Source organism: Fusarium oxysporum, chromosome I (genome assembly GCF_013085055.1).
Source record: "Fusarium oxysporum Fo47 chromosome I, complete sequence".
NCBI lineage: Eukaryota > Fungi > Ascomycota > Sordariomycetes > Hypocreales > Nectriaceae > Fusarium > Fusarium oxysporum.
Window position 1 is genome coordinate 6,243,512 of NC_072840.1, and position 25,714 is coordinate 6,269,225.

Sequence of the window (25,714 nt, forward strand, 5' to 3'; positions counted from 1 at the left end):
CCAGGAAGAAATTCAGTTTAGCTATCTCACTGTCAATCTGTTTATTAGGTCAGCTTCCTGCTAAGTATTCTCGGCATCGCTGTAGTGGATGGATAACACTTTGTAGCATATCCTTCCTCCACCGTTCTGGAGGTCTGGATTTACCCTTATCCAAACACCATCCAACTGCTTCGGCATAGTCAGGACCAGCCTCCTCGGGTACCTGGCACTGCCAGTCTCGTGCTGCCAGCAGGTTAAAACCGGCTACCTCCCTCGCATCTCTCCCATCGGGCCACTTCTTTCTACAAGGCTGCTGTTCGAGTACTTTTCCGAAGCAAAGCTCCAAGAGTATGATGCCGAGCTGGTCCAAGCCATCCGCTAATTCGGTGGCTCCTGGGTCCAAATATGGTATCGTCTTCTCGTTCGAGTTGTTGAATTGTCGACGTATGTATGGCTGATCTAGGCAGAAGCGAGTCGAGTTACTAGGGTCACTCCTAAAGAAGATTTCCGTCTTCTTGAGTGTATCAGGGAGCCATTGGGATTCTAACAGCTGCAGAAAGGATGAAGCTATGACCAATGCAATTGTGTACCGCTGTGATCGAGTTGGTGGCGGTTGGAACTCGCCCTGTAGGATCTGACAGAGCGTTATGTATGGAGGGGAGACTGCTGTATTCTCCCGAGATAGGGTATAGACATAGAATCGGCAGTCATTTTCTCTAAGATATCCACAGCAAGCCCCTTCTACATTCCGGATAGCTGAGCAGAGAACAGATATCTCCTGGCTAATATGAGATTGACATTGGGCACTTCGATCAATGCATGTCAGAGTAACAGAGGGCGTTCTACTGTAATCCATGAGTATCTGCTCGCTTCCTCTCTTCAGCTTAACTCACTCTGCCACTTGCAGGTATGTAGAAGTTCCTTTAGACCTTAAAGAAGATTTCGTGGGCGTTAGTTGCCGGTGGTTCGGTTGCTGGATGGATACACCCTCAAGTATCTGAACAGCTTTCTTCAGCTCTGCAGTAACTGTTTCGTCTCTCTCGGTTATCTTCGTCTTATAAATCTCCCATAGAGACAATTTATAAGTCGTAAAGGTAATATGAAATTCGCTCTTTTCGGTTATCCGGTCCTGCAGCATCAGTTCTACGCCGTGCATAGGCTGACACCTACAGTAACACGCCGAGGTCAAGGCTCTGAATAGCTTCGCAGCTTGTTTCCAGAAATTGCAAACTGCAAGGTCAGTTGCTGAATTGTGAAACATGAGCTCTCTCTGCTGTGTTAGTCTGGCGTCTTCATCACTAGAATCCAGCAGTGCCTTTAGCTTCCCGTTGTAATTCTCGAACTCGCTCAGAAGACGCTTGCGGTCTGATTCTCCATTGCTAAACTTGATTCTGAAGCGCTGAAAAGCTATCCGTTCCGGGCTGGCTTCGAATCGAAGCCTCTCGATACCTTTCAACGCCTTCTGCATGAAAAAATTAGATTGGTTTCTTAGATTCACTGGAAAATAAGGCTCACCTGGTTACTGAGATTGTTCTGCACTGCTTCAGAGTCCAGCGCCAGGCGTTGGTTCAGGTCGTTCATGACCCTCGCCATCTCTTTGACGTATCCAAAGTACGGCAGATATGCATCCTTCATGCGTCTCTTGAGTACGTCGTCAATTGACTTTTCTTTCCAACTTGTTCCCCCAGGGTTATCGAGAAGTTCATCGATCTTATCATCGTCTACCGCGAGGGGGAGTAACAGACGGCGTAGATGTATTTTGAATAAGATTTGATGATATGTCAAGTCATCTAAGCATCTTTTGTGTTCGCTTCTGATAGAATAAAAGAGATTCACGCTGGTGGCAAGCTTGCTGTAGTTCTCAAGTGCCATGACGGCGATGGGGAAAGCGCCTAGAACGACACCGATAATTTCGATGCCCGACATGATAGAAGCAGATCGGAAGATGTTTTCGTAAGAGACAACAAAATGCTATAGTTAGTCGTGGTATTGCGCAAGAGAAAATCTACCTGAAGTCACAGTTGCTGGCCACTCAGCCTGATATCAGGCTGGCCCAATCATCAGCCCAGCGCCACGTGTCAAATGCGGGGTTTTGCACAAACAGTTTTACCAGCCTGATTGAGGTATTTCGTATCTCTCTCTGTGACGAAAGCCTAGCTTGGGCTTTGACAACGCCTACCCAATCTCTCATGGCGGAATACAACAGACAAGAGTCCGAAGAGACTATTCACCAAAAGACTGGCTGTGTGAGAGACCAGTTGAAAGTTTTTATTACTCAGTTGAATGAGAAAAGCGAGTCAGAACCAACGGTTCCCGGCCTATCAGTCGCAGCCGTGACAGATGCTTCGGAACGATTTAAGCTGTGGGCAGGCAGCGTAGGGGCATTTTTGGGGCCAACAAGAAAGCTCTCCCTAGACTACAGGCTCTCAGGTACCCCGGAGATACGATATGAGATTCTCAGGCAGTTAGAAGACATCTTGGGGGCTACACACGACCGTAAGTTGTGCCAGCTTGTTTCCTCTGCTGATACCTGACGCTTGTCTCAGTCTTGAACATTATCTGTGGAACTCGTGAGAACAGGAACATAACGTTAAGTTTAGCCGTTGAACAGGAGGCAGCATCCCGGCCTTCAGCAATTAGCCCGCCGCTGAGTGAGTCTCAAATGATTCTCGAGATCATCTCAGAGTCGATAAGCTCGCTGTTCAGAATTGGCATTCTTGTCCGCAAAGCGACGTCCCGTGACCGTTTCAGCCAGGCGCTTCAGGTGTCCGATCTAACCTTTTCCAAGGAGGCTGATATCAGTTACGTCCGACAAAAACACCCCAAACTTGGTCAAGGGTGGCTCTCCACTCGCCTAGGTGGTGCCGTTGCCAAACGAAGACAGTTTATCGCCTATTCTCGAGATCACAAGTCTCGGCTTGGTGGCGACGAAAGTATCAACGATTACTCTGCGTCGCGTACAGAAATATTGTCCAGTAAAGCCACAACGATTGCTCCCTGCATAGACCTAAGAACACAGGAAGAGGAGGAATTTGACGCCTTGTCGTTGGTAACTGCTTCGACAATGATGGATTCGTCTTCACTTCTTCGATTACCATCCCTGGCGGACTTGTCGAGGGAAGGAGAGCCGTTCGAGTGCCCCATCTGCTTCATGCTTCTATCGTTCCAACGAGAGAAAACCTGGAAGTTAGTGCTCACTCCCTAAAATTGCTCTTGTAGGAGCTAAAGTTCTAAAAGAGCACACGTGTTCCACGACCTTAAAGCCTATGTCTGTACAATAGGTGGCAGCGAGTGTGGTGATCTTCTGTTTGGGGACCGTGACTCCTGGTTTGACCATGAGCTAGATCATAGGGCAAAATACATTTGCTCTTTTTGTTCTCAAGTGGGAGTGACTTCGAGGAGCAATCTTCAGTCCCATCTGGCCACGCATGGCACTTTTGGCGATCAGCAACTGAAAGCGCTGGAAGACGCTGGACGTGTCAGTACGTACGATTTGACAGCCTACGACTGTCCCTTTTGCGATGAGTGGGCAGACGAGCTTAAGCGGAAGAGAGATGAGCAGCCTCACCGCGTTGCCTCAGTAGGAGCTTGCCAAGACATTTCCGTTAGTACGTCTAGGTTCAAGAGGCACGTCGCGACGCATCAGGAGCAGCTAGCAATCTTTGCGATACCTCGAGCCACCAGAGACGAAATAGTGCATGGTGAGGGATCTACCATCAGTTCTATGTCTGGCAACGGTCCATCGCGCATTGCCCCCGACTTGGAAGGGCAAAGAAGCCCTCTGCCTCTTGGTAGTTCAGAACAGGGCAGCACCCAGAACGAGCTTGAGATTATGAGCGAGACCGGATCAGAGAAGCCACCGATGCTTGATAGGCCTGCAGAAGACTTCCCATGGGAAAACAGTGACGATGAGGATCCTTTTAGCCTATTATCTCAAAGCCAAGAGACGGAGGCGACTGGCCAAACTATCTCCGAGAGACGAGGACACCCAGGTTTCCTTCAGACTACCGCCCGCACGCCATCACCAGGGCCCTTTCATGCAGCGCCAGCCCACCTCGATTATTCAGCACTAAAACACCTTAATACTTCTATGACAGATTATCCTAAGCATGACATGGAGAGCATTGACGGGAAGGCCAGCCTCGCCCCACCCCCCCATCAACATCCCCCTGACGGTATCTGCGCAGTTTGCTGGGTTCATACTGAGACAATTAATCCCAACCAGGAATTTGCAAAACTCTCGGTACTTTCAACCTCTTCAGCTCTTAGTTCAGACCAGAGAATGGAGTCAGACCTGTTCCAGTGTTCAGAATCGGACTGCAAAAAATGGTTTGGGTCTAACCGAGATCTCAAGTACGCCTTCTATCCTTATCTATCTAAGAATTTGTAGCACTAACTATTTGCTATCCTCAATCTAGCAAGCATATTCGATATACTCATGACAAGCCGTTTTGCTGTGAGGCAGATGAGAATTGTCTCTTTAAAGCGGGAGCGCGACGCGACCTGCAACGGCATTACTATGTAGTACATCGGGAGTACGCAAAGGATAAAGGATATTTTCAATATCTGGAGTGTGACAGCTGTGGTGCGAAATTTACGCGTCGCGATAATTTAAAGAGGCATCAATTAGAGTACCATAATACCTAGCGATGGGACAGCATTAGAGGCGAAGTGGGGGCAGTACGTAGCTAGTATGTTGTATAGCTGTTAGACATTACGTGTATTCGGTCGCGAATCAAGGACATATATGCAACAACGTGCTTAATCTACGAGGTAAGGTAAAGTAATACACATGACTTAGATATTATCTAATAGTTTTCGGGTTTATGAACTCAAATTGACAGTCCCAGAGACGCCCAGGGTCGACTGTGCTTAATATATCGCCACCCGTAATTGTGTTTATTTTCTGAATTATTTTGGCAACTCATTGCTTAGCCTTTTGCTTTAGTTTCTTTCCTCCTGGCTCCTTTTTCTCTGTCTAAAGTTTCCCTATATCAGCAATTATTACTACAGATATTATACTATTACCAAAAGCCTTATACTATTTATTATTAGAACTCAAGCATTAGACGCCTATCTTTGCCTATTTAACTGGAATATTTATTAATTTCACTTTTAGCTTACTATCCCCAAGTCAGGTTTTATATATATATATTTACTTTTACCTATACCTCTCTTAGCTGCTAGCTTTATCTTTTATACTTACTTTACTTAATTAGGATCTACAGTTAAGTATAATTAAAGTACTAATATAATATATAAGAGTTATTAACCTATATATAAATATATTTAGAGATATATTATTAATATAAAGTAGAAAAGTAAAATTTAATAATTATCTCCTTTTATATATATAATAGTAGGATAGTTATAGCTAGGTTATTTAGAAGGCAAAGTGCTATAGGAGTTATAACTTCTATAAATGCAAAGAAGCGGCTTAGTTTAATTTATATAGCTAAAGCTATATTAATATAATAATATCTATTATATAATTAGTACTACTTTTAAAAGGAATAACTCTAAAGTTATAAGTAAGAAAATAATAATATATTTTTAATTATATACTAGGTTATTCTAGCTATTATTATTTTAGTCATATTATTAACTAATATAGCTTTTATTATTACTTATATATTACTTAGTGCTTTATATATTTTAGCATATCTGTCTGCCATAAGCGGCATATTATTATAAAGGTTATTCTATTAACTAGAATAGCTTTTATTAGTGCTAATACTATAGAGATTTGTGCGATACTTAGTGCTTTACGTATCATAACACAGCTGCGCATGAGCGGCGTAGCCATGCTGTTCAAGAGTCAGAAGCTGCGGCATTGGCGACCTTATTCCAGAGGAACGTTTCTCCTAAGATCCAGGTGCAGTTACGTATGCCGGAGGTATACTGTCAAGTTGTGAGCCAGATGTGTTAATTGCAGTTTACACTTGTGGCTGAGAGCTTATATCACCACGAAGAACTTAAGTTTTAAACGGTACAAATGTGTGAGTAGGAGTAATTCTGTTATAGTTAAGATCTGAGGGGAATTATCCCTCTATAGTTAGCGCAGGTAGCTAATAATAACACTATTCACAAGAACTTAGTTTTAAGATACAGCATTTTGGCAATAAGGCCCTAAGAGAAAGCAACAGGTAAGAAACCTCAACATTAGCAAGCGAATATACTAATAAAGGCTCTATAAGCAAATTTAATATACTAAGCCACCAGCTAGTATTAGTTTATTATTTTACTTAAGTTGGTATTATATAACTAATATATCTTTATTGCATTAGCCAAGGTCTTCAGAGATGCTTTAGTGCTTAAAGGACTCGATCTGAGTTATAATAATACAAAGAAAATAATACTGGTATTACCTCGGGCTTTAAACAGCGCAGCACCAGCAACTCTATAAACAGGATTCCCTGAGGCATTTAGATAAATCTCTTGAGAATATTATAATCTTCGCTGCACGTGGAGATCTTCTCGTCTTCTCTCCGTCGAAAGCCGGAGTACTCTCTCATAACAGAGAAGTACTTAATAATTAATAACTAATAAGAACTAAGTAAACTGTCACAGCTCCCATAGTAGTTCAAGCCACAAAAGGTCTAGACTTTTCAATGCTAGGGTACTTGCGTGAGATAATAGCCTGGGAATTGCTTTTGACCAATTATGTAGGCAATACATGTCAGTAGGCAACAGGTCTGGTTAGCGTTGCATTGCGATAAAACACAGCTAGGCTAATAAGCGGCTTTCGGCACTTCATATACGAGCCTTAACGCCCTTAATTGAGCCCATTCATACGTTAGGCTCAGGGCTGAAACCAATATTATTTCTTACTTGTTTGTGTTGTACTGATATTTATGCATTACGCTCCCTCTCGTGACTCTAGGACTAAGCCGCTTATCCGGAGGTCCCTCTTAATGGGAGGCCGTCAGTACAGGCGCTATTACCCTCCATCAGAATCGGATAGACGATGGCGCCTGACCATACCACTCTGCGCGCCATGCGCAGTCGGGAGGTATATGAACCCCGCATCAGCCTGTCAATGGTACCATCTCACCTCTTGGCATGATCTCTATTCCTGCCGCGACTAATATTCAACGATTTCGTTACCCCGAGTCTCAAAATCACCATAGCCCTTTGACTCAAATGCCATCCTCCCCCTTACCAACAATCCCCAACAAGATTGTGTAGCTTATATGCCCGCATCTACTTTTTCGTCTGCGGAGGAAGCGCTGGGAGGTGATGGGCCAACCTTACCTACTGGCTGGGTGTCGAACTGGAGCCCAGAGCACAATGCATGGTTAGTTGCAACAAGCTCCACTCTGTGAAGTGGTTCGACTGTGTTGCTCAGTCTTGTTGTCTAGGTACTATGTCTTTCCTGCCACTGGAGCTACTCAGTGGGCGCGTCCGGTCTCCCCGCCCAGGCAACAACAATACCAGAATCTTCAAGATCATAATGTCCCTACGATTGAGAATCATCCAACTACCACGGAAGTGGGGGCGTACAACCAACCCCCTGGGGATGGAGATCGCGGCCTAGGAAAGACTGCACTGGCTATGGGTGGAGGCTTTCTGGCTGGCTCTTCCTTTCGCAATAAATTCGGGAAACATCACGAAAGCCATGGCCAACAAGATGGTTTAGGGAAAATGGCCCAGTCCGCTGCAATAGCTGGCGCTGGTGTCGTCGGAGCCAAAATAATGGGTCTTTTTGGAAACAAGCAGCAACAGCAGCAACCAGCACCAACGGTGCAAACGGCATCTTACACGCATACGCAAACACAGACGCACTTCTATCCGGTCTTTGTACCTGGACCCCAAGTATCACCAACGCCAACATATTATGGGCAACATCCGCCAGGTAACTCCGGGCATGCTCACAATCCCACTGCTGAGACAGTTGGAGTAGTGCCCGGCATACAGAGCTTTGGCTCGCCACACCAGACGGGGGGTGCGCCTATGTCACTTCAAAGCTCGAGTTCTATAGGTGCGTTTCAGCCTCAGACTGGCCCACCACTGCATATATACGGTGCTGTATTTGCGGACAAGGACGTTACGCAAATAGTCCGAAGCCTTGTGACTCCACAGCAAACCCTGCAAATCAAGGGAGATTCACTGGTAGAACAGTTTGGCGATCCATGGCCTGACGTGGAAAGAAAGATGTTTAACGTGTTGTATTCGTACGGAGATCGACCCATGGAGCTTCTTGCCGCTGAGTAAGTCAAGTCACATTTAATGGTTGCAACGATTGGGGGTTAACCTGTCCGATGTAAAGCACGACCACGTCTAATATCGAAATCAAACACGAGGCTATATCCAAAAAGCGAATGGAATTTTGCCAGGCTCCACCCTCACCAATTATTGCTGTGGTCTGGGGATATGAGAATGCATTGACGTAAGTATCAGCTCGCTTCAACATATTTGTAGTTGCGCGGGTAACTGACAACATTGCACAGAAGGGCGAGGATAGAACAGCTGGAGAAAGAAGGTGAGTTGGATGGTACAGGAGATACTCTCGGAGCAGGTGGGTTTTGGGGTTGGGAGCCAAAGACGTTGGTGTGCTATTATAGGACAAACGAGGGGGATGTTGGGATCGCGTATTGTAGAGATGGAGGGACAATCCGACTTCCCTGGAACCCGCTAGCTAAATGGACATAGTAGGTAAAAAAGGGAAAGACAATTAACTAAGTTCTATATAGTAATAAAATCTTTACGCCATAGGTATTACTTATTAATAGTATATCTAGTTTATAATTTAGTAATTATATAAAAGTGCCTAGTTAATTATTATATACTTGCCTTTATAAGGTATAAAATATAAATTAATTCTAATTAAACTTAACTTTTATCTAAAGTTTCTTATCCTTAAGCTTTAAGTATTAAAAAGTTTAAAAGTAGTTAGTATATAACATAAAGTTGGCAGTATTTATGTTAAGCAGATTAGTAATTAGATATTAAAAAGCTTATATAAATATCTAAATATATATCTGAAATATATTTTTAATTAGAGAGGTATAAAATTTATTTAATAATTTTCTAAGATTAGGATTATATATAAGGTATTATATAGTAAGTTTTTTTAAAATAAAATATCAAAAAATTAAAATAAGCTATTAGTAATTTATCAATTTAATAAAAAGAAAATTAATATTCTTAATAATTATTAAATTACTTATATAAAAGATTATATTTAAATATTTTATACATTCTTCTAATACTAGGCATTTCTTTATACCTTTAGAAATATTAAGACTTCTGCAACTACTTAAATTAGGCAAGGCCTAATATACCTTAAGCTTATAACTCTCTAATTGGTTGGAATCCCTGCTTATGACCTAGGTGTTGCCTTACGCTAGCCAAAGGGATACCTGCAAGGAACAGAACCAGTGGTATTCTCAGTGCCTGTAGTCAACCCATTTTAACAGGAAATGGACCGATCTATAGTATAGAGATATCTGGTGATTCTAGAAATCAACCTTTCTAAAGAGTTGAGTGTAAACATGGTGCTAATGTGGTTTGAATTGCAATTATTCCCTGCGGCTGAAAAGTGTCTCAGGGCCTGATGTTGGGCTAGCGCTTGTAGTACAGCGGTAAGATGAATGCTCAGCCAATCGATAGCTTCTTATCTCTTTTCTCGCCGATTTCCTTAGGTTGATAAGGATTGGGGTTGCCTATCGCTCCCCGCGTAAGCGTGACAGCAAGCTTTAATAAAGACACACGCACCCCACAACAGCCGCAGCCTGAACTATTCCTTCAGTTCATTTCTTTGCTTCCATCCATAAAGCACCATCGCTTTTCTTTTGTAATAATGGGGTCGCTATATGATGACTTACTCGATGACATAAGATCACAGCTCAAAGATGGCCTCGAAAAGAAAAATACGACAGAAAAATTCGCCACACGAGGAATGGTCAAATATGTCCTTTCGCCGTCAAATCTGGAGGCTGTTTATAGAGCCTTGAAAGCCGCGAATGCAAAAATGCCAACGGACACCGACCAAGTCAACGCACGCAAATTTGCGGAAAAGGTTAAGGAAAAGAAACTTCAACATTTCTTGGCAGTTTTAATTTACACCAAGTGCTCAATCGACGCCATAAAGGAATTTCTGGATACGCTAGTGTTTGGAAATAAGGCGGAGTTTCAAGAAGAAGACCAAGAGACACCAAACCTCTTACCAGCCAGCAAGGAATTTCTTGAACGTCTCTTCTCACGGCCGTCTGATAGACGAGACTTTTTTGATGAGCAGCGTCCCTTCTGCACCCTGGTGCTTGGGAGTCTAGATCTTGTGATGATTCGCAGCGATGACCAAAAATCACTGCCATGGCTGGAGCAAGAGCAGATCGGGTCCGGAGCTTTTGGCGTTGTATATAAAGTTACGATCCCGAAGGGCCACTTAACCACGGATGGGAATTTCAGCCAGCCTACTTCGAGACCCATGACTATCGCTCGCAAAGACTTTATCTGCGTCGACACCGCAGAGGTAAGCTTCAAGAAGGAGGTCAGAGCAATCAGAGATATCTTCAGCGGCCAGGCGACGCATGACAACATCCTCAAGAGTTTTGGCACTATTGTCATAGAAGGAAAGCCATCAACCTTTAGTCTTCTTATGCCATGCGCAGATCTGGACTTGCAGGAGTATATGAAGAGAAATCCGGAAATATCTCCTAGCGACACGAGTACACGAGAGAGCATCATTCGCTCTGCTAGAGAGCTTGCAGGCGCCCTTGATTTTCTTCACAGGAAGATGACTACATCAGAGGGCGATCCGATTGTTTGCTACCATATGGACCTCAAGCCGAGCAATATTCTTATCTTTCACGATACTCGCAGAAGATCAGAAAATTCCATTCGTGACATGATATGGAAGCTTAGCGACTTTGGTCTCTCGAGAGTGAAGACAAGAACAAGGTCACAAGCAGATCTAAGTAATCTCTTCAGGACACGCTTCAAAGACCAATCCGGCCAAGCCTCAGCGACTCAAAACTTCCGAGGTACAGACATGTTCCTACCAGTCGAGGCAGAACTAGAAGGCAGGACAATGAATGAGAAGAGTGATATTTGGTCATTCGGTTGTATTCTCAGCCTCCTTTTCACATATATGGGAGAAGGATACAAAGGCTTCGGAGGCTACAGCGAGTCACGACTTCTGTGCAGCAACAAAAACGTCGACTGTTTTTATCAGTACAACAAATCCAATATCGGCTTCGAGATTAACCGTGGAGTTGTTGAGCAGCACGAAAAGTTGATAAAATTAGCCGCCGAACAGAGTCCTTCGGAAGGAGTTGCTGTGAGATATATGCTCAAGTCCCTAGAGAGTGAGTTGCTCTTGATCGATCAGGGCAGTCGGTGTGGTGCAGATAGAATTGTCGAACTTTTGCAGGCGACACTGAAGAAGTACAGCACCGTGGAAAGCGAGCTCAGCATCACTGAAAACGACTCAATGCCTCATTCCCTAGTTCAAAAGGCACAAGAGAAGGTTTTAGGGTAGGTTCCTAATCAATATGACAGGAAAAGATTGACTAATAAAAGATAGCCTTTTCCGACGCAAGAGCAAGCAGTCACTCGCACAGACAAATATTCGTCGATGGAAACTAGAAGTGGACAAGAAGCTAAAGTACAAAGACAGCGTGTGCTCGCCAGATGGTATTAGGGTAGCCTACTGGACCAGCAAAACCATCACACTGTTCGACGACCGCTCTGGATTAACCAATGCAATACCGTACCGCAGGGTCGATAGTATGGGTTCAAGAATGAGTTCAACGGACAGTGAGCGAGAGTCTACCCTGACAGTCGCTGGACAATATTCCCTTGCAGATTGGAGTCGCTCGTGGAGATCAGTGAGGCTAACTAACAGATACTTGATCGCAGCAACGACAGATGAATTGTTCAATGTAAGTACAGACAGTTATACACTACTAGACTTTCTCCAAGCTTGACCTGTTAATATCTCACAGTGTTACATATTCGACGTCGAACTTGACCGTAAGCTGAACATGTACAGCAGAGTGACACTGCCACATCCAGGAATTCATATGCTGGCAGTTTCCCCTGACAGGAACTCCTTGGCCTGTATCCTTCAGGATAAGAGAGGCCGTCCTTCATTATTCACTGGCAGGATTGCATTCGATCCAGCTTCTCAGCCTACCCCAGCAGCAAGGTAAGTGACTCCTAGAAATATTGAGCAATCCTAACATATGATTTAGCATCTACTCGGACACGACGAGGAGCGAACATAAAGATGCTGGTGTTTGTATCGCCGATCAAAAGGCTACCCTCCTGGAATTGCCTCCAGGCGAGATCACCTGTCTGACCCTTGAAACGAGAAACCAAGGATATATAATTATCCGCCAGGGTTCAACTCTATCGGTGAATATTTTCATCATCGAGCCTTTAGATATGAAGGAGCAAGCTTTAATGCAAAGGGTTAGTATTGCTTTGCTGAAACTATATCTTCATCTTCTAACAAAACCTCTCCAGTCCACGAACAATAATGCCGAAAGATTATTCACCGACATGGCGTGCCTTCAGATTGACAATCAGAGCCGGAGATCCGAACTCATCATAGCATCACAAGCAGAGCGACTGTACCATCTCAGATACGAAGGTTTTGAATCGAGTCCAACGGTAGTCATCCATCCGCCCATCCAAAGCTATCGTATTCTGAAGATCGCAACTGTCGAGCACTCGAGAAAGATTCTTGCTCTGGGGTCGCAATCTGGGAGCAAAAGTCTTCTTCTTTTAAACATTGAAACCCAAAGTCCAGATGTTCGGCCGAAGATTACGAAGCTGGCTGACCTCGGTGTATCAGCGGGTTATCAAGCAAAACTTGGTGTTTCTTGTGAGGGAAATGAGACTATTGCACGTATCATGGTGGACATGCTTGAGGGTCGGTATTTTGTGTTTCAGATAAATGTCAGCAACTCGCTCGGTACATAGATTTAGGTAATAGCGAATACTCTGCTAAATTACACAAGCTCTGGCCCCTTATGAAGTTCCTTCTTTCTCGTCCTCGTCCTGGTATACATTTTTATTGAAGGGATCTTCCAGGTTATTCTCTTCAGCACTGCCTTCTGGATCAATAAATGATAAAACACATAGGTCAAGACAGTCATAACCGCAGAGCAGAGAAAGTAAATCCAAAGGATAGGGGTTCCCACGATCTGACGTGACTCGTTATCGAAATCGAAGAAGTTCATACCAAAGAAAGACTGTGACTAATTAGCGTTGTATATGGTTAGAGAGAGGGCAGTTAAAACCTACTGCCACGAAAGATGCAGGCAAGTATAGGACAGTCAGGGTAGTAATAAGGTTATTCAGTTTCAGCATACTGTTGTTTTGCACCTTGGCGTTCAATTGTTCGCGGAAGGATAAAGTGTTAGCCAAAAGCTGTGTAATCTTCTGAACTCGTTGTTCTAGACAGTCTGCTACTCTGGTGTAGCCTGCACATTCGCGGATATGTTGCTGAATGACTGCCAATGTAGATCTTGAAAATTCGGTAATCTTCTCGTCTTCTCTACCGGTCATCTCACGACAAAGACATACTAGACCCTCAAGGACGTCCCTTGAAGCTGCCAGCATAGCGGGGACTTGTACTAAGCGGGTCTCAAGAAATGCTAGCTCAGTGAGATGATGGTATTCCGTCTCGGTCAGTTCCTCAATAAAGGTGGCTACCGCGTTGTTTGCCTGCGAACAAATCAGTCAATTGATCAACTTCGTTGAATGTATACTTACTATCGGAATCAAGGATTTCTCCAAATAAGCGTTGTAAAGTCTCCACGCAGGAAAATAAGTTCTAAAAAGCTCTTTGTGTAGCCAAAAGGAGTCCTGCTGGATGCTCTGAGGACCTTTTGATGCCAAGACCTGTGCGTACTGATGCAATCTTGTGGATGGTGCAGGATTAAACAAGATGAACAAGTTCTGCAATGTTTTAGTGTTAAACTTCTGATAAATCCCGGTTTGCCGAATGACCCAGGTCCCCTCAGCCGACTTGAATTCTGGATACCGGATGGTGTATGACACTTCTAGGTTTATGTGAGATCATGAACCATAGGAGCCTGATAATTGCTTACCTGTTACATTTCCATTATGATGTATAGTAAAGGGAGCACAGTAAGTAGATTCAATATCAAAATCTTTGTCATAAAAGCAAGAGGCCACATCCCATGCAGAAGCCTTCAAATCGAACTTCTTGATCAGGCGATTGAACATTGGCTCGGTTATCTCCAAAGGCCTATACGAATTACGCTGACATATCGACCTGTTCTCGGCGATCAGCACAGTGCATAGAAGCATGGACATAATGCTCCGGAAGTACGTACACAAAGTTGTAGGAGTGCGTAGTGCGGCTGAAGTGGGACTCGACCTGCTCCAAAGTCGAGAACTGATGTACCTCTGCACTCGTATTATCCTCATCTTCTATTTTCTCCCCCGTACTGATGACTCTGATGGGCACAATGACTTCGTCGACAAAATTGGGCGCTAAGGCATGCATTGATGCGAGCTGAATATTGTTAAACTGACTGAAACAAGTACTTTATAACCCCGAAGTAAGGGAGGAATTGTGGTGCTTTAAGTTCGTTTATATGAGGTAATTTGTACTGTATTTCAACTAATTCAAGTTAGGCTCTCAAATACCCCATTCCCATTGTTGCTAGGCTCTCTTAGCAGTCTGCCTCAGAGCCTGATATAGGCCACAGAGGGATCCGCGCAGTTCCACGTGCGCTCAGCCTGTCATTTCTCGGCCGCATTTACACAGTCTTACGAAGTGGGAATGATCTCGGCGTCCCTAGTATCCGTCAATTCATATTGTCGATCTGATGGCACCGATATGTCCTTACTTCAAGTCTTCCTGTCATAATGTTAATGAGGTAATAGTGTGTCTTTCCTCGAGCGATCATACCTTGGTAGCTTGCTCAGGGGCGTAGAAAACCCACTTCTCGTTGACATTCTTCAGTGCCAGTCAGCCTACACCAGCACACCGCGCGCCAGGGCGCTGCACATACTTTCAAGTCAAATTTTCCATCCTGATCGGGAAAACGTTTCTCGAGGGCTCTTTGTAGTTTCAACTTGTCATAGTACCGTGATTCGAGAACGTGTTTTATGCCCACCATTGTTGTTTAATTGTTGACATATCCTATATGCCTTACTTCCAACAGAGCCTCCATTCTCAAAGATGGTTCATCAATTGTACTTGTAACAATTCAAGCTTCCGGGTGCCTGCTCATCCATCCAATTCCTCGCAAATGCATCACGACGCATTTTCAAGTGACACGTAATCCCTTCTGTGGACAATTCGGTACCCCTCAAGGCACATTAGAACCTGATAAGACATGGCTTTTTCGTATTGGCTTGGCAGATCGCCCGACTACAGCGTGTCTATGTCGTTGAACGAATTTCGTTGGTCGGGAGGAATGTGATAAGGCTCTGATGCAGCAATAGTCACACGCCACATGCAGCATCCAGCATCACAGCCTGATTTCAAGCTCACAAAGTAGGCAGCAACCGCCAACTTAAACCTCCCATTTCCAATTTAGGCTTTTTTTGCTTACGTTTAACCGCTCTAGACAAGTGAACGGACGGTGGGGGATGAAAGAGGCTGAGAATAAAATATTGGCTATGGCTTGAAATTGTCTTCATTCCAAATAAGGCATCCAAGACTGTCTCCGCAAGGCAAATAGCGGTGAGGTCAAGGAGGCTGGGAGAATCGGAGGTAGACACTACTCCCCAATGGCTATGATGCAACTTATGAAATTCATCCTGCACACCATAGCCCGCCTAAGCAGAGTTCCCATACACTGTCGCTTATAGGAGTAAGTAGTGAGTAAGAATATGTTAGTTCCTATGTCTAAGATCTCTTTATTCGATTTTATTTATAACTTTTGTCGGGTTGTTTTTCTTTTGTGACAGTGAGGAGAAATCAGGCTGGCCCCAAGCAAGACTTCTCTAGCCAAGTTACACAAACCTTAGCGTCATGTAAGCAATACGAACCAGTCTCTCCAACCCTTGTAATGTTTCAGGAGCCGAACTTTGAAGTAATAGAGGATCAAGCCGGAGGTTCTTATCTCTTCTAGAGATTCACTGTGGCGCCCTAGGGCGCTTAGAGGCTCAGAGCTTAGGCTGTGGTATCAGGAGTAGGAGAGGCGAACATAGGCATTTTTTACAATTTTCAATCCCGCCGTGCCAGAAGTTGGCTCTCCATACTTAAACAACTCCTATAACCCTTTTCCATCATCCTAGCAACTCTTTACTGTCTAAACTCCGCAAACATGTCTGAAATGGTATCCGGTCAAGCAAAGGGACCGAACATCACTCTCGATAACTTGGCCCCCAATACTTCTTTATCGCAAGACATCTCAAGATCCAATCCTGGAATCCTTAGTGGTGACCACTCCACACCTTCCAACGGACTCAATTGCACTTCAAATGCTCCAACGGTACTTGGGCCACGGAGTCGTGGTGTCACCGAGGTTCCACAACTTCCCATTCACACCGTACGACGAAAGCTCAGAGGCATTCATATTTTCGTAAGTCTAGGACACTCAGCTTTAGCATTGAGCTACCTAGACTTTGATGAACTGACACTGAAATAGATGATTGCAATCAATGGCACGCTTGGAACAGGCCTATATGTTCGAAGTGGCCAAATTCTTGAACTTGGAGGACCAGTTGCGGTCGTTCTGTCATTCATTGCTCTTGGTATCCTGGTCTGGGCGGTTATGCAATGTATCGCTGAGCTTCTATGTCTATGGCCTGTACCGGGTGCAGTGCCCTTGTTTGTCAAAAAATTTGTTGACAGAGAGCTTGGTGATGCTGTAGGCATCGCGTATTGGTAGGCCTTTTCGGCACCATCTACAGTTTTTCCTTGATAACATGTCATTGTCAGGTTCACCTACTCTATCGGATTTGCTGCCTTGATCACCACTTCTGCTAGCGTCCTAAACTTCTGGACTGCCGATATGGAGGGCTTCACTGAAGGGTTCGTATACGTCGCTTTACCGATAACACTCGTGGCAATCAATTCAGTCAAGGTCGAGGTTCGTTTACGTATTCCATCGCACGTTATCGGCAAACCAAGCTAACGGTACAAGATATATGGTTGGCTCGAAGTCGTCACTGGTATTATCAAGCTAATTTTCTTGGCTATAATTATCATTTGTCTTATTTACATTGGGTCTCTGCGTAGGTAACAATCAAAGATGTGGAGACATCTTCATATGCTGATGACCCAGAATAGCCGACAGACCTGTGAGCAAAGTGTCAAGTAAGTACCTCGAAGATGCTGCGAGGAAGCCCAAAGTTAAAAACGCTAATACAATCGGAAACATAGGTTGGAATGCACCTTTTGAATACGATAATAATGCTGCCAATGGTTGGTTCGAGGGCTTTATGTAAGCCAGCCCTGTGGATGGAAAACGGACCGGGCATTCCAATTTGCTAACATCTTCCAGGATGTGTCTTTCAATCGCTACTTTTGCATATGCTGGCGTTGAGAACATTGCTGTTTCTGTCATAGAAGCTCGCTGGCCCTCAGTACCAGAGAGACCTCGATCATGCCATGGCTCATCAGAGGGTCCTACTTCAGAAACCTCATCGCCTCCTCAACAAGGAACAGAATTAGCTTCATCTCATAGAGCTGTCAAAAAGACACTCGGGTTTACAGCTGTTTTCCTACCGATATTTGTTGCCTTTGCTTACACTATCAGCGGACTCCTCGTCACTCTAAGCCTCAAGAGAGATAACTGCGGCCTGCAGAGACTTGCCTCGGTAAAGGACAAGAACTGCACAGAGCCAGACCCAAATGAACGAGGATTCACATACTCGCCTTTCATCATTGCTGCACAGGACTCGAAGATTGACAACCTAGATAATGTTTTTAATGCCTTTATCGTCTTCACAGCGCTTACATGTGCAAATACAAACTTATATATTGCGTCAAGGACACTATTCGGTGTGACGCGGAATATTCGTTCTAAGGAGTATGTACCAAGACTTCTGTCCTGGTTTGGCGTCACGGACCGCAACAGGGTGCCGCTGCGGGCAATGGCTATTTCCGCTGTAGCCTTTTGCTGGGTCCCATTTCTCCAACGAAAAGAGAGTTTTAATACAGGGTCGACACTAGGAAAGGTTAGTTGCCTCTTCAACTTTCTCAACCTTTCAGTATCCAGACTAACTTCTCACAGTTTGTCGAGATCTTAGTTCAGATGGGGTCTGTCAGTGTTGTCATTGTCTGGGCTTGTTTATGTTTGGCATATATCCGTTACTATTATTGGTTCGTTATGGATTCCTTCGCAAATCTTAACAGGCTACTGCTGACTATAAACCAGTATTCACATGTTTCGTGATGCCTTGGCTAGGGAAGGAATACACCTGGCACGAGACCGCGAACAGGAATCCGGGGCCTATCCGTATCAAAGTTACTGGCAACCAGCCCTCGCCGGCTTTGCCTTTACGGGCTGTTTAGTCATTCTTCTGATCTGCAATGGAGTCTTTTTGTGGAAACAATTTCACATAATCCCATTCTGCTCTGGATATCTGACGGTAGGCAGCCAAGACTTCAACACCCAACAAATGCTAATCATGCAAATAGGTGATCGCGTTTCTGGTGATCTGGGTCGGGCTCAAAGTCTACAAAGGAGTTTGGTCGCCTTGGAGCAGACTAGATGCGAACATGGCTATCAATATTATCAAGGATCTAAATGAGCTACGTGACAAGTCACTGCAGCAGCCTGCGGATGGTTCTGAATCTCGTTGGAGTGCTTTCAAAAGAGCGTTGAGGCGGAGGGGGAATGGCGCCAATTGAAACCTGCTAAGGATAATCGCGACTAAATATAAGACCCTGTAACTTACAATAAAGAGCGGCGCTCATCATATGCCATCTCAATCAATCAATCAATCAATCACCCCAATCAAATCAATCAGATCTTCAAATTCTTCCTCCCAATGAAATCAATTTATGCATTTCTGAAGTTGAAATAATTGATATATTACATATGCATCCTATGATCGTTTAAACTCGAGGGAGAAATCCAGGTCTTCCGAGCCACTACCCTACACTAGATAGTCGCAGATGGAAGTCTGCTTCCAAATGGCGGCGGAATTAGCGGCAAAGCTAAGTCTCTGCTGTCATTCGTGTTTCGATAGTCAGGAATTCGTCTCTAGCACTCTGAGTTCTCAATTTGCCCATGCTAATATATTAATGTCCTGTACCCCTTACACTCTCCTGATCTTCGGAAGCCAAAGCCGTTGATTGTCAGCGGAAACGGTTGGCCCGTCCTTCCATCCCGTTCCTAGTCACTGTGCGGTGTCTATACCATAATAGGAATATCGGAAGCGACGCCGGTTCAAGAAGGTTACATGCCTGCCTGGAATAACCTCTAACCCCCACGACTGTGGGCTGTTAAAAGCCTTGTTGGCTCGCTTGGGCATACCTGTCAGATTTGCTTTTTGTCAAGGTGATTGGCGCAAGAAATCTCCTGACAAAGTGCCAAGCAATGCGCAGCCGATTACCGGCAGGCGAGTTTCAGAAGGGAAGTGGGCGACCCACACGGCCGAAGAGATATGCCTGTTTTGTATCGTATCGGCGAGAATTAACCCGAATCCGACATCTGATCAGAGGAAAGAGATTATTTAAGGTGTCGGTTCCATGGGCTTGGCAACGGCCGGGAATGAAGAGCCCGGACAGCTTTAAATCCCTGTCTTGTTGGTAAAAAGTAGAATATCTCACCTAAAGTTTAATGACCAACGTTGTACAGGATAGTGGTGGAATCTCTCGACTCTCTGGCTGCTAGAAGTAGATTTAGACGCCTTGGGACCAATGTAGAAATACGAATGATATGATCATGACTGTGTGGTTAAAAGCTCAGTCTGCCAGTAGCCGTTGTTTTGCAATGGAAGGACTTGTATCTTTTGTGAAAGAACATGACTTTAAGTCAGCAATAACTCAATCACCACCAGTCTTGTTTGAATGAATGGTAATGCATTCTTTAGGAACTTTCTTTTTTCCAGCCGTGCCGCAGTGCATGTAACCTAAGAATATCTGCATGCAAAGATCCCTGTAAATAGACGAGTCACAGATTGATGGTGTCGTCCGAACTGTGGCCAGGATGGGAATCCAGTAGCTTTCGCGTGTGGCAACACCTTGTCAGCCGTAAGAAAGTTCTCATCGGCCTTTAAGGTTAAATGCAAAATGGGCAGTTCGTATGCAATGTGCTGCTGCAGGCAGTGCGCGCATGCATTCTAATGTTTTAAATAAAGACGCGCCAGTCGCAGTCCCTAGCTCCTTTCGCTCTCTTCTCTCGAATTGTTTTTGAAGCTTTTTTTCCAAGCTACAGTTTCCATCAGACGCCCATGTCGGAGTACTACCAAGGGCCCAACAACTCGGCCAAGCTCAAAGCCGTGACGCTTACGTTACTGGCTAGTGCTACTATTTTAGTCATATGGAGAATATCCTGGCGACTGTCGAAAAGGGTCATCGGCCTACCGGATTACCTCTTGATACTTGGTCTGGTAATATTCGCGCAACTCCATCTTATTCGTCATGTAGACTAATTATTCAGTCCCTAAGCATATGTCTTGCTGGCTTCAACCTTGACCGTAAGTGTCGCGAGCTTGTTCACGAATTTGTTTCTAAGAAAGTGTTAGCATACTTCCGATGGGGCTACGGTTATCACAAAGATGATCTACCACCAGATATCCAGAAAGCCCTAACGCCAAAGATTGTAGATCCCTCCCGACCTCCCTTTACTTCTATCCCGCCACTAACACTACTCACAGTGCTTCTGGCTCAACCAGGTCTTTTTCAAGGCGACAGCGGGCGTGATCAAGCTTTCTATTTGTACCATTTACATGAATATCTTTAGCAAACCTGTCCTCTTGAGTACTAAGATTGCACGATACGCCAATTTTGCCCTCATGGGCGTCATCATTGCCTATTACACTGGCGGCACTCTGGTATCGACCTTCCAATGCACTCCTATTCGCAAAGCTTGGCAAGGTGATCTCGACGGGACATGCATCGACAACACCAAGTTCCGCGTAGCAAACGCCTACATCAACTCCTTTACGTCGGTCTTGCTCGTTTTGATACCCTTTCCTGCTCTTCTGTCAACGGGGCATCGGAGTAAGGAAATATGGCAGTTTCTCTTTCTAATTGCCTTGGGTCTAGCGTACGTTGAAACAGACATTTATTGAAGGCTTTCGTATTAATGAGCTGACGAGATAGACATACGGCTTGCGCTGTGGTTCGCGTTGTGATGATCTACGTGCCTAACGAAGGAGCTGCAACTGATCCTCACTGTATGTCCATTCCTTTTTCCCAATGCTCATTATTCTTCTAACTATATCAGGGTATAATACCACGCCCAATACTCTCGCCATGGCCGAAATATTTACTGCCGTCATTGTTTCCACTATCATGACAATGCGCCCTTGTTTCCAGGTTGTTTTTAGCGGCATAGCAACGACTGTAACGAGTGCCTCACACACGCGAAGAACTAGGGTGGATAACTCGGGTGTTATGGCATCAACCACGAGCCAGAAACGAAAGGTCGATCGACAAGGCTTTAGCAAGATTGGGCCGACCAAGACTGAGGTGCTCAATATCGAGCTGCAGAGCAGAGACCGTAGCACGGAAGAGCTATTTGCGCCTGGGCACTATCCCAGCACAAAGCATGAAAATGTATAGAATAGACTTAGACGTGTGGACTCGTCTTCTTATAATGTATCAGGGATAAACAATACCTCGGATCTCAGCCTGATTGATTGTATTTGTATCAGGAACCGCGTTTGTGATGCACCTATATAATTAAGCAGTTGGGCAAACGATAAGTCTGTCATGCCTTTTTCGATCGCCATACGCATCTCCGGGATTTACAATTATTCCATATCTTGCGTGTGTAGTGAGGTGCACATGCGAAGTCGTTCTTTATCACTTTCAGTCCCAAATCGCCGTAATCATAGACCAGATTGGTGAATAGAGGAAACATGTACGGAGTAGTCAAGGGAATTTGGCTCGTTGTCCATTCGCTATAACCATGTTCAAACCCCTGACATGTTGTCAAGTTTGGTATCCACACGGGTGCGGTAATGCCGCCTTGGCTTATCTGTAGACATTGTGATCCCACCAATAGTGTCTCGTTGGCTCTAGAAACCCCGTATAAATGCATCCTTCGCTACAATCATTTGAGGTATTTTGCATTTTCAACATTGCCAAGATGAACTAAATGTGTCCACCGTCCCCAATTCCGACGGGGCCGAAGATCTCTGTAGAACGTCAAGCTAAATGCCACATCCCGTCCGATTAAATTGAAGCCCGTGCTTCGATGGGGAAAGAGGGACAGACACTTAGCTAGGCTGGTACCTAATAATAACTCTATTCACGATGGGGAAAGTTCCGGGCCTGAAGGCTTCGGATCTCACGACTTCAAGCCTTCAGAATCAACTCTAGAAAATCACTGTCGAGAAAGTAATCATATATGGTTAGTGGCTCATGAACCTTAATGCATTTTATCGCGGTCCCTACTGTTGGTTCCAGAGTGCCGGAAACAATCTTCCTTAGTGCTTACATACCAACAGGCAGCCGTCATGGCGGTCATGTAATAGCCTGTTGTGCCCGATTAATTTCCTGTCAGCATCGTCCGATTCTCTATCTCCCGTCTCCGCCCCAATCTCGGGGAACATGAACTGCAGCGTCTGCGCCGCGCCCCTGCACCTCGCCTAAGGAGGTACGCTCCGCCAAGACCTATCCTAGTCATCCATCGGGTTTTTCGGTTGTACAACGATTAGTGACCGAGAGACATTTGTTCGTCATCCCATCTCATCCCGCCCTCTTTTGCCATTCCTTTAACTAGAACCTGAGGCGCAGTTCTCCAACACTGACGGACCGGGTACTGTTGCAGCAAAGGAAAGGAATCATGGCTCTGCTACTACGTATCTGCTGGTGTCTTGTTGTACTGAGTTGCCTGGTAGCGAGTGCTGCTTGCCATGGTGACTATGGACACTTCCGCAAGAGGTGTCTAGCTTTCAAGCCAACGGGCTTCATAAAGAATTCGACCTTGACGCGACAGGAGTTTATTTCTGCTGGTACAACGTTACAGTTATCAGACAACGTCCCGACCTGCAACCGCGCCTCTCAAGCTGTCACAGTTGACCTCTGTCGCATTGCCCTACAAATTCCCACTTCGAAGCGGTCCTCGATCAGCTTTGAACTATGGTTGCCCAGTGATTGGAAGGAATCGAGATATCTTGCAACTGGAAATGGTGGAATCGATGGATGTGAGTGAATTCTCAATCAACAAGCACAAGACTATGGTGAAGCTGAGACAAGACGTTTAGGCATCAAGTACGAGGATCTTGCTTATGGCACAACCAATGGTTTCGCCACCATGGGTACCAACAACGGCCACAATGGTACCACGGGTATCACCATGTTGAACAACCCCGAAATCGTCAAGGATTTCTCTTACAGAGCGTGAGTATCAGGGCCTTCCTATTCGATTCTCAATTGTGAGCCATTGACTGATCATCGAAGTCTGCACACTGGCACTCGCTCAGCCAAGAAGCTCATGAAAGCATTCTACGGCAAATCGCCAGCTCACAATTACTATCTCGGCTGCTCGCTGGGCGGTCGTATGGGTATCAAGGCTGCAGAGAAGTACCCTAAAGACTATGATGGAATTGTAGCTGGATGCCCAGCTGTTGACTTTAACAATCTCCAAGGCCAGAGGGCTATGTTCTACCCGATTACAGGGTCTGCAGACTCTCCCAACTACATCCCCATTGACACCTGGAAAGGCCTGATTCATGACGAAGTTCTCCGACAGTGCGACAAGATTGACGGCGTTGAGGATGGAATTATCGAGGTCCCAGATAAGTGTTTCTTTAACCCAAAGACTCTTCAATGCAGCCCAAGACGTCCCAAGAACTGCTTGAACTCGGCCCAAGTCGCTCAGCTGCAAAAGATCTACGCTCCATATACTTATCCCAACGGCAAGCTCATCTTCCCTCGCATGAATCCTGGCAATGAACTACAGGCCGTATCCAAGCTCATCGCAGGCACCCCCTTCAGCTATTCTGAAGATTGGTTCCGATACGTTGTATATAACGACCCCAGCTGGGATGCTAGCACCTACAACACGAATGATGTCCGAAAGGCGGATGAGCTGAACCCATTCGACATCCGTACCTACCCTCAAGAACTCCCCAAGTTCAAGAAACGCGGTGGAAAGTTGCTCAGCTATCACGGTGGCCAGGATAACCAAATCACCCAATTCAATACCCAGCGTTTCTGGAATCGCATGTACTCTGCCGATAACGACCTGCAGGACTACTATCGCTATTTCCGCATGTCAGGCATGTTCCACTGCAACTCGGGTCCCGGCGCCTGGGCTGTTGGCCAAGGCGGTGGTGCCCCTGCTGCGGGTGTCCCCTTTGACCCCCAGCATAATGTATTGGCGGCCATGGTGGCTTGGGTCGAGAAGGGGCAAGCGCCTGCGAGTTTGACGGGTACCAAGTTCATCAACGACACTGCCACTAACGGAATCGACTTTCAGCGCAAACATTGTCTGTACCCTAAGACGCAGACATATATTGGCGGCAATCCCAAAAAGACTTCCAGTTGGCAATGTCGATAGGGTCTCTATGTTATTAATACTAAAGCGCATGCGTTTACTTGACTTGTCTCTGTCTGCTGTGAATAGGAGTAAAACTGTGTTAGTCAAGCGTTTTCAACACCAAATATCCACTTGATATAAGAGCCAGTGACCTCGCTTCTGATCTTCTATCAGACATCTACAAAAACTCCACTACCGGTTCTCGTACAGGCTCACGTAATTCATCCCCACCAGACTCACGGGACTGGATCTGAACGTGGAACTTGATGTTCTCCTTGTCATCATTGTTACCTTTCAACGTTTCCATCGTCTTCTTATCGATGGCGATAAACGAGTTCTCGTCTAGATGATCCTGGCAATTGCGGCATCCTGCAACATTCCATCGGCTGAGCACGGCTTAGCGCCCAACTTCGACTTTTCTACCATCGGGCAGTTCAACATGAGTGCGGATGACGAAGGAGCCGGCGTAATCTGCGCGGCTGATATTGTGCACCCGCGCGATACTAGCAATGGGCCCCGTGGGTGGCGTATAACGGCCTGGATCATTGTCAACGTCGAGCGAGCCAGGACCATAGCTGTATTCAAGTTTCTTGATGTCTGTCACGTCTTCCGATGTATAGAATCCACCGCCAGGCTTCTCGAAAGGATCCAATGGACTGTTTGTGTCGAGAGCTGTACCCTTCGGGAAGGTTGGGTCACCCATGCTAAAAGTGCCGTCCTTGCCAGCCTCGACCGTCAGACTACCGGCAGCAGTGCAATCATGACGGAGCTGCCACTGCCAGAAGGTATAGTCGATAAAGGCGTGGTGGAGGTAGAATATGGGGTCAAAGGCGGCTGTCTCGTTCTCGCCCATGTCACCGCTGGCGCCGAGGATTGGGTCGGCATTATAGATGCCTTTCTGGTAAAAGCCACCAAGCGCAAGGTGGATGGCGTTATGCGGTTCCTCGAGGGCGACACCATAGTGCAGCCGGCCACCATGCTCTACAATGTACTGTGCCATGGAAGCCTTGTTGGAGAAGACGGTATAGTTGGGCGCCTCGAGGCAGATCTGAAAACGAGAAAAGACCGAGTAGGTGTCGGGGATTCTGGTATTAGGGTCGCCATCGGGCGTAATCTGGACTGTGCCGTCCATC

General features: G+C 45.5%; 8 protein-coding genes across 8 annotated transcripts; 6 read left to right on the plus strand and 2 right to left on the minus strand.

Annotated features, from left to right (window-relative positions):
- Nucleotides 1–1,905, minus strand: FOBCDRAFT_247470 (uncharacterized protein; the record flags this gene model as incomplete). Its single annotated transcript, XM_059610798.1, has 3 exons — nt 1–761; nt 873–1,441; nt 1,495–1,905. 3 exons carry the CDS (start codon nt 1,903–1,905, stop codon nt 50–52), a joined length of 1,692 nt encoding a protein of 563 aa, XP_059463983.1. The 3' UTR covers nt 1–49.
- A 263-nt stretch (nt 1,906–2,168) lies between these two features.
- FOBCDRAFT_195976 (uncharacterized protein) lies at nt 2,169–4,369 on the plus strand (the record flags this gene model as incomplete). Its single annotated transcript, XM_059608829.1, has 3 exons — nt 2,169–2,475; nt 2,526–3,165; nt 3,217–4,369. 3 exons carry the CDS (start codon nt 2,169–2,171, stop codon nt 4,367–4,369), a joined length of 2,100 nt encoding a protein of 699 aa, XP_059463984.1.
- A 2,803-nt stretch (nt 4,370–7,172) lies between these two features.
- FOBCDRAFT_195977 (uncharacterized protein) lies at nt 7,173–8,617 on the plus strand (the record flags this gene model as incomplete). Its single annotated transcript, XM_059608830.1, has 5 exons — nt 7,173–7,276; nt 7,341–8,189; nt 8,249–8,368; nt 8,430–8,461; nt 8,544–8,617. 5 exons carry the CDS (start codon nt 7,173–7,175, stop codon nt 8,615–8,617), a joined length of 1,179 nt encoding a protein of 392 aa, XP_059463985.1.
- A 1,164-nt stretch (nt 8,618–9,781) lies between these two features.
- FOBCDRAFT_236157 (uncharacterized protein) lies at nt 9,782–12,909 on the plus strand (the record flags this gene model as incomplete). The annotated part of the gene is made up of 5 exons (XM_031194979.2): nt 9,782–11,457; nt 11,507–11,864; nt 11,928–12,130; nt 12,177–12,396; nt 12,451–12,909. The coding sequence occupies 5 exons, from the start codon at nt 9,782–9,784 to the stop codon at nt 12,907–12,909; spliced, it is 2,916 nt and encodes a 971-aa protein (XP_031029717.2).
- Nucleotides 12,910–12,938: 29 nt separating this feature from the next.
- Nucleotides 12,939–14,464, minus strand: FOBCDRAFT_236158 (uncharacterized protein; the record flags this gene model as incomplete). Its single annotated transcript, XM_059610051.1, has 5 exons — nt 12,939–13,181; nt 13,234–13,656; nt 13,834–13,994; nt 14,043–14,230; nt 14,292–14,464. The coding sequence occupies 5 exons, from the start codon at nt 14,462–14,464 to the stop codon at nt 12,939–12,941; spliced, it is 1,188 nt and encodes a 395-aa protein (XP_059463986.1).
- Nucleotides 14,465–16,238: 1,774 nt separating this feature from the next.
- Nucleotides 16,239–18,772, plus strand: FOBCDRAFT_123141 (amino acid permease-domain-containing protein; the record flags this gene model as incomplete). Its single annotated transcript, XM_059607766.1, has 9 exons — nt 16,239–16,496; nt 16,563–16,801; nt 16,856–17,006; nt 17,061–17,151; nt 17,300–17,360; nt 17,421–18,096; nt 18,153–18,241; nt 18,297–18,510; nt 18,560–18,772. 9 exons carry the CDS (start codon nt 16,239–16,241, stop codon nt 18,770–18,772), a joined length of 1,992 nt encoding a protein of 663 aa, XP_059463987.1.
- Nucleotides 18,773–20,319: 1,547 nt separating this feature from the next.
- FOBCDRAFT_195981 (uncharacterized protein) lies at nt 20,320–21,655 on the plus strand (the record flags this gene model as incomplete). The annotated part of the gene is made up of 6 exons (XM_031194983.2): nt 20,320–20,478; nt 20,529–20,565; nt 20,614–20,690; nt 20,746–21,137; nt 21,194–21,267; nt 21,318–21,655. The coding sequence occupies 6 exons, from the start codon at nt 20,320–20,322 to the stop codon at nt 21,653–21,655; spliced, it is 1,077 nt and encodes a 358-aa protein (XP_031029721.2).
- A 1,228-nt stretch (nt 21,656–22,883) lies between these two features.
- On the plus strand, nt 22,884–24,602 carry FOBCDRAFT_247472 (Tannase/feruloyl esterase; the record flags this gene model as incomplete). Its single annotated transcript, XM_031194984.2, has 3 exons — nt 22,884–23,244; nt 23,305–23,440; nt 23,501–24,602. 3 exons carry the CDS (start codon nt 22,884–22,886, stop codon nt 24,600–24,602), a joined length of 1,599 nt encoding a protein of 532 aa, XP_031029722.2.
- Nucleotides 24,603–25,714: the final 1,112 nt, after the last annotated feature.